At 34.1% G+C, this 11626-nt stretch overlaps 1 protein-coding gene across 1 annotated transcript; it reads right to left on the bottom strand.

Annotated features, from left to right (window-relative positions):
• Nucleotides 1–2479: 2479 nt before the first annotated feature.
• On the bottom strand, nucleotides 2480–11256 carry LOC130231102 (cytochrome c1, heme protein, mitochondrial). Its single transcript, XM_056460516.1, has 7 exons — nucleotides 11146–11256; nucleotides 9843–10033; nucleotides 7804–7930; nucleotides 6465–6622; nucleotides 6205–6365; nucleotides 3148–3248; nucleotides 2480–2960 (listed from the first exon to the last, which is right to left on the bottom strand). Exons 1-7 carry the CDS (start codon nucleotides 11224–11226, stop codon nucleotides 2856–2858), a joined length of 924 nt encoding a protein of 307 aa, XP_056316491.1. The 5' UTR covers nucleotides 11227–11256; the 3' UTR covers nucleotides 2480–2855.
• Nucleotides 11257–11626: the final 370 nt, after the last annotated feature.

Raw genomic sequence — 11626 nt, 5'->3', positions numbered from 1 at the left:
TGTATTTAGTCATTCATTCATTCATTTTCCTTCAGCTTAGTCCCTTTATTAATCTGGGGTCGCCACAGCAGAATGAACCGCCAACTTATCCAGCATATATTTTACACAGCGGATACCCCTTCCAGCTGCAACCCATCACTGGGAAACACCCATACACACTCATTCACACACATACACTACGGACAATTTGGCTTACCCAATTCACCTATACCATATGTCTTTGGGGGAAACCGGAGCACCCGGAGGAAAACAACGTGAACACGGGGAGAACATGCTAAGTCCACACAGAAATGCCAACTGACCCAGCCTTCTTGCTCTGAGGTGAATGTGCTACCCACTGCGCCAGCCACCACGTCGCCCCTTATTTAGTTGTTTTTATCATTAAATGGTTCTGTGAACTAACACTCACTGGTTAATAAACGCAGTAAAAACACATTGCTCATTATTTATTGTTAGTTAAAGTTTAGCCATGCACACACCATTTTAATCTCCCACTTAATTATAAACAAAATGTAGACTAAAACTTATAAGATCTCAGCAAAATGACCTTGCAATCCAGATTTATCTAAATATCTAGATCAGGAGCGGACAATCTTTTTCGTACAAAGAGCCCAATATCATGGAAAGCTGTGAGCCCGAAGGTAAATATGCCAAACTATATTACATTTAAAGTTGCCATAGGTCATTTTTTAATAATTCATTTTCATAAGCTTTTTTTCATATTATTAAAAAATTTACAGAAAACATTATTTTAAATTATTATTATTAACTGATGCAGTATATATTCTTAAATGATGAACTATTACGTTATTATCAATGCTGAATACACTGGTCGACCTTCATTTGCTCACTGATGTATCTGCATCGTCTTCTATCTGTCGGGTGACAGGATGTACTTTTAAGAAAAAGTCTGATTCATTTTGTAAAATTCATTTCAGTATTGCAATCAAACAAACAAAATGTTACTTTAATTTAGAAATGACAGTCTCTTAACCACCCCCATCATTCTCCTCTTCTCAGATGGGTTAGCGGGCCAAATCAAAGGTTACATGGGGCCAACTTTGGTTTGTTTTTATTCGTGAGTGTAGTCTTATCTTAAACTGCCATTCATTGGTATTTATTTGACCCAAGTACTGTTAATTATGATCCTGACCTTTAAAGAAATCATGTGAATTTATTCAATATTTATTTTCTACATGGTAAATTTGATCTCCACACACAAAAATACATGCCAAATGGCGATCTATAGTTTATCTTTTGACAAAAGTAAACCTAAAAGGGTCTTTGAAATGAATATCATGACAAAGCGTATTTTTCACTTCTTACATGTGTTTTGAAAATATATATTTTGTTTTATGAATCTTTATATATTTTTATAAATGGCATCTTCATGATTCACTCTTGTGATCTTTTTTCATATGTTGATAACTTCTATTTGTAATGTTTTAATTTGAGTTTATTTCCCACTTCCTTACATTATGAAATTTATGGTTACAGCATTATTTACTATTACCCTGAGGAGTCTAGATATTATTCTTAGTACTGGGTTGTGGCTGGAAGAGCATACGCTGTGTAAAACATAAGCAGGAGTAGTTGGCAGTTCATTGTGCTGTGGTGACCCTGATAAATTCAAGAGTTCACACTTAGCTGATGATAGATTATAAAGCGTGTTTAGCATGCTGTCCTGGGAGAGAGCCTGGGGCTTTCAGGGCGAGAGGGGAGTTTGAACTCAGGTAGGTCTCAAGACATTCTCGCTGTAAGGCAACAGTGCTAAACACTGGGCCGCTGTGCCACCCTATTAAGGGAAAGGGGAATTCTTCAAAACGAAGTTAACGCAAGTAAAATACTCTAGTTATTTATAGTGTGTTAGGATTCATCTGATTGGTAAATCATGTGATAACTAATGCAGGGCCAGCCGTGGTCAATCAGAAGCATGTGTTCCTCTCGAAAATAGTTTATAAATATACATTACTAAGGGACTACGCCATAGGAAAGTTAATGAAGTCAAGATATTATTTACTAATATAGTATAATACTATTAATACTATAGTATAATACTATAATACTATTAATTTTTATTGTATAATATATTATTATTTACTAATTTAGATATAACTATTAGTGACTTCTTGAAGTCTATATATAACCACAAATTACCCTCGACTTGATGCCTGAATGGGTTTTTCTAACTCTCCAAACACAAGTTAAAATAATTGTAAACATTTAAAACTAAATAATAAAGATGTCTAAAAATCTTGAGAAAATCCCAGAAAACCATTTTTCAAACAGCTGATTTACAACATTTCTTCATTTTGAAGTTCATTTTAATGATCATTGGAGAAAATCTAATGATATCGTCGATGATGTCTTTATTATTTCCTCATTTTTAGGCTCCTTTAGATAAAAACCCCAGCTGTTAATCTACAAAAACATAAATCTACAGGATCAAACAGAAAGAATCACATCACACAAAGCAAGATTTGTAATAAGAGGTCATGAGGGTATACCGCTTTTATTAAATATTTACACAACAAAGTGTAGAGAACCTACTGCAAGGACAGATCTCACAAAGCACAAGAAGGTTGCAAATGTATTTAGAATTTTTTTCCTCCGATCACATCGCCTCGCCAAACGACCACAAATAATTCATTGATAATTATTGTACAGTAAAACATCACTAGGGTTGTTTCAGTCCCACTCCCCAAGTCATTTAGGAGCATCTGAATGGATGTCCAGCAGTTATTGATGATAGCAAACCTTATCTTGAAGCACTGTGCATTCTGAAAAAGATCGGACAATCGTGAATCAGGTTTTATTATGTGGTGTCAAGGCCCAGTGAAGGCAACAGTTTGGCTTTATTTCGGAGGCCTGTAGGCGATCTTTCTGCTCTTCAACACAGACCACTTATGCCTCTTTATGTAGTAGATCAATGGAATAAGCATAGCACCACCCAACAACACCTGCAGAGAGATTTATTGAGATTTACTGCACAAAGAATCAGAAAATAAGATGCAAATATTAATCAAATCATTTATAAAGATGAATGTGGCGATGCAGAGATTTATTATGCATGCTTTGCTTTTTTATTGCATTACATAAATTAAATTGAGTCCACCGATATCTAACGAAGACAATGGTAATGCAAACCTTTAAACCCATCCGTTTGCGGTCGTCATGTTCTGGCTCGGCTGCCCACCTCAGGAAAGTACAGACATCTTTAGCAACCTGGCTCATAGTGGCAGGGGTTCCTATGGGCGAGGAGAAAATTAAAACTAAATGTAATGCTTTATGTATTGCGCATTAATTAATAACTTTATTCAGGGTGTCAACGGGGTCTTAAAATGTCTTAAATTTCAAAAACGAAATTTTAGGCCTTAAAAAGTCTTAAATTCACAGAAATATTGTCTTGTAGGTCTTAAATAATTTGAAACGGGTCTTAATTTTCCTTTGTTCACGTAAAGCAACCTAATTGATTCAATACATCACCAACAATACATCTCAATAAAACTAAACTCTGTTTATAATTAATACTATAACAGTTTGTTGTGCATTCGTTCAGTATATTTTTAAAAAGCTTATTTTTTTAAGTCAGTGTGTGTATACAAACAGGGTCTGCTTGTTTTGACACGTTATTTTAACTATATGTGCTTAAGAAATAACTAATTAGAATGTGTGTTTTGATGGGGCAAGTAAAAATTGCTGCTGGGCCATTTTAAAAATTCCTTAGCATTAATCCCTATACAAGTCTAAAATTTAATTCTTGATGGTATTAAAGTCTTAAATTTGACTTGGTGAAACCTGCAGAAACTCTGTTTATTAATAGTTCATAAATGCATTTAATCCTCTAGACAAGCTTCCATTTAAATCATATACAATTGAAAAAAAAAATGCAGAGATACCAATGAGAAGCTGCTAATCGGACACATTTTAGTTGGTTTAAGTTGGCTAATCATATATAAAAAAACAAAAACGTAATCTAATGCTTTATGTACTGTGCATTAATTAGTAGCTTTATTAATAGCTCATAAATGCATTTAATCCAGTAGACAAGCTTTCATTATTAGGAAATGGAGCAGGAAAAACTTCACAAATGACAAATTTATATGCTAATCAAATAAGGAGGTTTACCTAAAGATAAATGATCTGCAGTGTTTGTTGGGGAAATGTAATTATAATCTGTGTGATATATAGTGTGTAAAATAAAGCCTTAATGAGAAGAGCATTTCCATTGTTTATCCAAAAAGAACTGAACGGGTTCAAAATGCATTAGAAATGCAGAAAGAAAATGAATTACTTGTATTAACCCTCATGATTCATTTGAGTCTGCTTTGAACCAGAAGTTAATTCCATAGTTTTAGTAATAGAATAAAACTTTGCAAATGTTTTAGGAACTATTAAATACACATTTTATTTCTTCTGATTGTTTATGCTGCATTTAAGAGATATAATCATGTTTAAACAATACGAAAATATTCAGGTTTCAAAAATTAGGACTAATTTTAAACAATTATGTTAAATTTGGTTGTATATTCTCATAAAATCACATACAATTGTATAGTTAAAAAAAAATCATCAGTTTTGAAAAACTTTTATTACTTTTATTTTTTTTTTTTTATAGCTTTTTGAATTTGTAATACAGTAATACCAATGTGAAGCTGCTAAATAAAGTTTTAGTTGACTAATCCTGTTCAAGTTACAATTTAATAGTAATAATACGTCAAGTAATGATCTTTTGTGCCCAAACAAACTGATATGTGAAAATAAACGAAATGATCTACTCTATGCCTGTCAAAAGTATTGAGTTTGGTACTAATTGATCAGTCAGACCAGCTGATTGGCTTTACATTGAAACAGTGTCTGTGTGTCTGTATTTGCACTTGGTGAACAGCAGTGCAGAACAGTGAACCGACAGGCCTGCCATGATGTCTAGTTTTTGTTGTACTTTATATTGTATCAAAATATATTGCGATAAACGATATTATTGTCATTTTAACACTTTGACTGCCCCTCTACCAAACGGTTGACCATGTTTTGACAGTTTTAAATAATGAGTATAAGTAATTTAAAGAGTGACTGTTTTAAATAATGGCTTACACATACGGCATTGTTGGTTTACAAAAAATAAATAAATAAATCAAAGAAACATCCTGTCGCACTACTACACTTGATTTTGGTTTTATTGTAAAAAAACATTAAAACATGTTAAGTCAGAATCTGAAATATTTTATGGCATACTTCAGAAAATAAAGATGATTTAGTATTCAAGAATACAAGTTGGCTAACAATTCATATTTTTGTAGTTTATGTATTGATTCCAGTAATTTTACGATAAACAGACAAATCAACCATTTGGTAAAGGCTGATAATTTAGAAGTTATGGGAATGTGTTGAAAAAAAAATGCATTGAGGGATGTTAACTAGCGACATTAGGAGTTAAGAAATGCAATCCAAACATTTTTTTCTTGCTGGGGTAGTTAAAGGGTTAAGACCATTTTATGCCACTCATTATGTAATGCCAGAATGACAATATAATATCATCACAATGCAAGTACACTTCCAAAGAACACATCATATTTTATACTTAAGAATATTTCATTACAGTCATTTTAACCAATTAATAATTAGGCACTGGAATTAAAGTCTGAAAGCGGATATCCTAAATAAATAACAATAAATGTTAACAAAAACGTGCCAGGTAAAAAGTAACAAAGGCTGCGATACCTGCTGATAGATCTTTTTTCAGGTGTCAGACACACACATGAAAATATACCATAGTAATTAATAGTAAAAACTATAGTGTTTAACCACTATATTTATTCATGCCTAATATCAGATGGCCAGAAAGTGATTCATTTTTTATCAATTGTAAAAATGTTGGTATTTGTGATGCAGCAAGTCCAGAGACTGTTGTGTACGCCATGATTTTATATCAAATACACTTTAATGTGTGATGTGACTAAATAGTGGTCTTAAATATTTTCTCAATTTCAATGAGTAGCAGGACCCAGAAACAGTATTTCATACACCACGACTTAACAAGTAAATATTGATTATTGTGACAGACCTATGATAACTGATCAGTCATTTGTGTTGACATGCTTAAATTTCAGTAGCGATTGGTATCGAACTCAATACTTTTGACAACCCTAATCAACTGACAATCTAAGTAGACTGCTATAAAAAGTAGAAAACGTTAAAGCTCACCATCATCATACTCAAGCACCTCATTATAGATGGGTGGTGCCATTCCAATAGCCTGGCCAGGGAAATATGGGTTATAATAGAGCCCTTCCCTCAAAGACACACCAGCCGGAGGATCACAGTAACCCGTCAGAAGAGAAAACACGTAATCTTCCCCTCCATGCCTGAGACGGAGATGCAGAACATTAGAAAATGATAGATACAATAAAAACTTAAAGCTACCAAGCCTGATTTACATTAAAAGAAGACTTTATATTAATGACCTGGCATTGACGATATAGCTGAGGTCAGGGGGCAGAGCGCCGTTGTTGGCAGCACGGGCAGCCTCAGGGTTGGCGTAAGGTTTGGGGAAATAATCGGACAGTTTTCCAGGTCTAGTGAACATCTCTCCATTGTCGTCAGGTCCATCAACAACTTCAATCTACATGACAATATTCACAATATAGAAAGATGAAGTTGTAAACGTGCATTAAAGGGATAGTTCACCCAAAAAGTTTAAAATCGGTCATCATTAACTCATTCTCCACTTGTTCCAAACGCAAGTTTGCTCCTCCTTGTGTTGAGGACACAATTTATATTTTAAAGAATGTTGGAAAAACCTGCCATTTTATTTTAGCTATTTATTTGTTCCTACTATGGATGTCAATGACTGCGTAATTCCAGCATTCTTCAAAATATCTGGTTAGAAAGAAAGAATTGAAAAGATGTTCACCCAAGAATAAACATTCTGTCGTCATTAACTCACTCTGATTGTTCCAAACCAGAGTTTCTTTCTTCTGTTGAACACAAAGGTAGATATTTAGAAGAATGTTAGGGGGGAAAACAAGCTTTTTGTTAGCAATTTTTGTGTTCCTACTATTGAAGTCAATGGCTGCTTTATTCCATCATTCTTCAGAATACCTTGTTTTAAAAAAAGACAGACAGAAAGAAAGAAAAAAAGACAGACAGACAGAAAACGTAAAGCCACTTAAACATGAGCAAATGGATCTGTTGAACAAAGTGTTCTGAAGATGTTGGAAAAAAACAGAATTATGCCATTTATTTCTTCCTATTATGAATGTCAATGTTTGCTTTATTTCAACATTCTTCAGAATATCTTGTTTTGAAAAAAAAAATTACAACCACTTGAGTGTGAGTAAATGGTAAGGATCTGTTGAACACAAAAGAAGATATTTTAAAGAATGTTGAAAACTTTTTTTTAGCCATTTATTAGGAAAAAAAGAAAGAAAAAATAAAAACACTTGAGTGAGTAAATGGATCCGTTGAACACAAAGGAAGATATTTTGAAGAATGTTGGAAATGTTTTTTTTTTTTTACACTAATAATTTTTTCCTACTATGGATGTGAATACATGCTTTATTCCACTATTCTTCAGAAGAAAGAAGGGACTTCTTGAGAGTGAGTAAATGGTCAGAATATTTTCATTTTTGAGTCAACTCTCTCTTTAAATATGATAAGCTGATCTTTGCATTAACAAAACACACCATGGCGTTCAAAAGGGTTGATAAGGTGGAGTTTTAATTGTATTACTGTGCCACAAGCACCGCTGAGAATCTAATTAAACATAGTGGCGCAATTAGATTAAGATCTAAGAGAACTGACCTCTTCAGCCAAAGTCTTGACCTCGTCCTCTGTGTGTGAAACTCCAACCAGGTTACGGAAAGCCAAATACTCCATACTGTGACAGGCCGAGCAGACCTGTTTATATACCTGATATCCACGACGAACACTGAAAAACAAAGACAATGGAGGACTTGTAAACTCAGGATATTGTGATACCTCTGGAAACTGATATATTTGGGTTCAGGACCAGGATTGACTAACACGGATTTATGCTACATTTAAAGAATAGTGATGTGCTTTTATACAAATAAATAAATAAAAGTTTTCAGGTCAGAAGCTGGAGATGTCAATGTGATTTCATATCCGATCAATTTTATTAAGATTTAACAAAAAAATACAGTGCTTAGCATATATAAGTACACCCCTCACAAATAGGAAGCTCTACAATATTATATTTGTGCATATACATTAGATTAGTCAGTACTGAAGCCAAATCTGGAGCTAATCTAACAAAATAACTTACGATAACGGTTCAAATACCAGTACACCCAAATTTGTCATAAAAAAAAATTTAATACAAATTTTTTAAAAATGTGAAAAATCAAAAGCAAAAAAAAGGGAAAAATTTAGTTGAAATTTTGTAGGTTGTAATTTTTTTTTTTGCAATATTTTGCTTGAATTTAATTGTATTATCTTTCAATTTCTAAATATGTTTAGAGACCAAGATATTATTTTAATAAATATATCTGTTTAATAAATCTGTTTTATTTAAATGCACCAAAATACATTGCTTATATTCATTTTCAAAATGGGGTGTACTCATGCTTAAGTAAACTAGGAATGCATCAAAATAAATTCTGGGCTAAATCCGAAACATTTTGGATGCACTTGGACAAAAACCTGAAACTGAAAATGCTTTGTAATAGTTTAATAAAGTAATAAGTAATTAAGTAATTCTGTAAGACTTTTTCAATTTAACTCAATTACTTAATACAGATTTTTAAAAAGCATTTTATTGACAGTAAAAATGTTGCAATGAGAACAAGTCGAGGCATCAATTTTCAGCCGATAATGATAGCTGAAAATTCAGTGCATCCCTAAAGTAAACTCAAGTGTAGCGTTCATCGAGAAATATTTTTAACAATAAAGTTATTCTTCCATCAGTTAAGATTTTATATCAAAAGATGTTCCACAACCTCAAAGTGATTAAAAAAAATAACCTTTCACTAAAAGACAAAGTAAATTCTTTTTTTTTTAGCAATGTTTTAAATCAGGTCAAAAACTTAGACATTTGACACCTTAGAAATTTGCACATGAAATATGATTTAATAGACAATATTAGAAAGTTTTTGTTAAAGGGACGTTTCACCCAAAAATGAAAATTGCCATCAATTACTCACCCTTTACTTGTTTTCAAAACTTTACGGGTTTCTTTTTTCTGCTAAACACTAAAGATATCCTGAAATAAGCTGAAAAGCTGTAACCATTGACCTCCAAATACAATACAAATACTATAGAAGTCAATAGTTACAGGTTTACAGCTTTTTCCCCACCTTGTTTTGTAGTCAACAATAAAAAGCAGCTCAAATGTGAGTTGAGGGTGCGAAAATAGAGAGTATTATTATTTGTGTTTATATTTGGGTGAACTAGCCCTTTAAGTGGGGCATCACGGTGGCGCAGTGGGTAGCATGATCACCTCGCAGCAAGAAGGTCACTAGTTCCAACCCCAATTAGACACACCTGAACCAGCTAATAAAGCTCTTTCTAGGTATACTAGAAACTTCCAGGCAGCTGTGTTGAAGGAAGTTGGAACAAAACTATGCAGGACAACGGCCCTCCAGGACTGAGTTTGGACATCCCTTACCTACAAAATGTGCAAGGCGGGGGCTTGAGGACTGGAATTGAGAACTACTGCTTTAAGCACATGTTCAGTAATTCAATGGTTTGGGTTGTTCCTCATTTGGCAGAAACATGTTAAATAGTTAAGCCTACATATGTCTGGAAACTATTCTTTTGTCACTAATATCTGTGTAGAGACTGCACACTTTAACACTGACCATCTCAGAGGGCTGTGTTACCTGGCATGGTCAAGGGAGGACAGAAAGCCGCCATGGCTCCAGGGGTATGTCGGCGGGTGCAGCTCCAGATCTGAGGCCTTGACCGACTGCTGAAGCATCAGAGCCAGACCAGCTCCTCCTGTCGTCAACACCCCAATCGTGGTCAGGGCCATCTTCTTCCCTTTCGGCAGGCTAGCGAATGACATACTGGCCTACAAAAGACACATACACACATGCTTAGAATGGATTACATTATGGTTAATATTCTGATGGCTAACTTGGATAAATGCAACTGCCTATTGCATCAATGGATTTAAAGTCACGCCAATAGTCATAGATGACAAGTTATCCTTTTATAATAATAGAAGCAGATTTATTTTAAGTAGATTTACATATTATTGTCTTTACATGATACCCAAGCTGTCTTGTAAACAAAAAGCTAAACAAAATCTGAACCGATGAAGGACAATCTGACCTTAAAATGTCAATCAATGACAACAACATTGTACAACTACACTAACTTCTAAAAAAACAAATACTGATATCAATCAAATGTTAACATGGTTAATAGAGGAAGTCATTAGAAGTACAGTTCAGTCCCCAAACATTACAAATGTAATAAGATCCAATCACAAAAATCTGTCAATTATGTTTTAGAAACACACAAAGATGTCAAACTAATGATTAAGCCATATTAAAGTGTGATATTTAGGTCAATAATCATATATTTTAATCTGTGCCCTTCAGAGAGAGACCAGACAATCTGCAATATTGTCATGTTACGCTTGATAACATGTATTATCTAATTTTACATCAACTGCCAGTTATTTCCATCTTAAATGCTGATATCATCAACACATTCTGACATTAATATTGAACATTCAATGCCTAATTGTTATGCTGGGAATATAATGTATAATTAGCACATCTGTCAATTACAAAATAAGCATCATATGTTTAGCAAACAGAAATAATATAGCAGAAATCTTAAGAGTCAAATACCAGTGATGTCACCTCCCATAGGATAAACTCAAGAAACAGCAGCTCGCCTCAGACAATATCAGCTGTAGTTTCTTTTTAATCGAACTACACAAGCTTTCTTGCGAATGATAGTCATTATTGAACGTTTAAGATGAGTTATGACACTAATATAAAAGCACAAACGTCAAGATGCGATTGTAAGAGGACCCACAGCTGCGGTGACCTTGCTGTAGGTAAAAGACGCCGGGAAAATTCTGATAATTAAGGCGAACGTTTGCATCCGCGAAACTCCGGAGTGTGAAAATATGACAGACAGACATGGAAACACCACATTGATCCATACCCGTGGAGTATGCAGGGCTTTGGATGTGTTCAGGAGGGTTCTCCCGGTACCGGAGAACACGACCACACGGAGCGCCGCCATGTTCTTGACTCTGCGGATAGTAAGACGCTTCCACCGGATGAGAGTCAACAACCCCCTCCCTTCTCTGAAACTTACACAAGCTCTTACAAAACTTAGAAATTACGTAATTAAACGGTATATTGTGAGTTCATATGAGTAATGAGCAATCATATGAGCAATTTAGACAGCGAAAAGTGGCTTTATTAGACTCAAACTGAAGCGGTATTTTATTTTAAAATGACGCGAAACTGTGTTTTGCTAATGTTATAGCGCCACGTAGACGATGGAGGTGTATTTAGCAGCACATTAAACGTGCAGTGTCAAGTTGCCGTTATGGGAGAAACGAAGCTTTTTATACAGTCTGACAAATGCATTTACGACCTAAAATGTAGTAATAAAATATAAGAAATGTGTTTCAGTC

Source organism: Danio aesculapii, chromosome 6, assembly GCF_903798145.1.
Source record: "Danio aesculapii chromosome 6, fDanAes4.1, whole genome shotgun sequence".
Taxonomy (NCBI): Eukaryota; Metazoa; Chordata; class Actinopteri; order Cypriniformes; family Danionidae; genus Danio; species Danio aesculapii.
This window is presented reverse-complemented; position numbering and strand designations above follow the sequence as displayed.

Coding starts and splice junctions, on each gene's coding strand:
- LOC130231102 (XM_056460516.1), bottom strand. CDS start 11,226: ATGGCGGCGCTCCGTGTGGTCGTGTTCTCCGGTACCGGGAGAACCCTC. Junction 7,931..9,842: donor TCCTCCCTTGACCATGCCAG/GTAACACAGCCC, acceptor TTTGTTTTTCAG/TGTTCGTCGTGGATATCAGG. Junction 3,249..6,204: donor GGTGCTTGAGTATGATGATG/GTGAGCTTTAAC, acceptor CCTCGCCCATAG/GAACCCCTGCCACTATGAGC.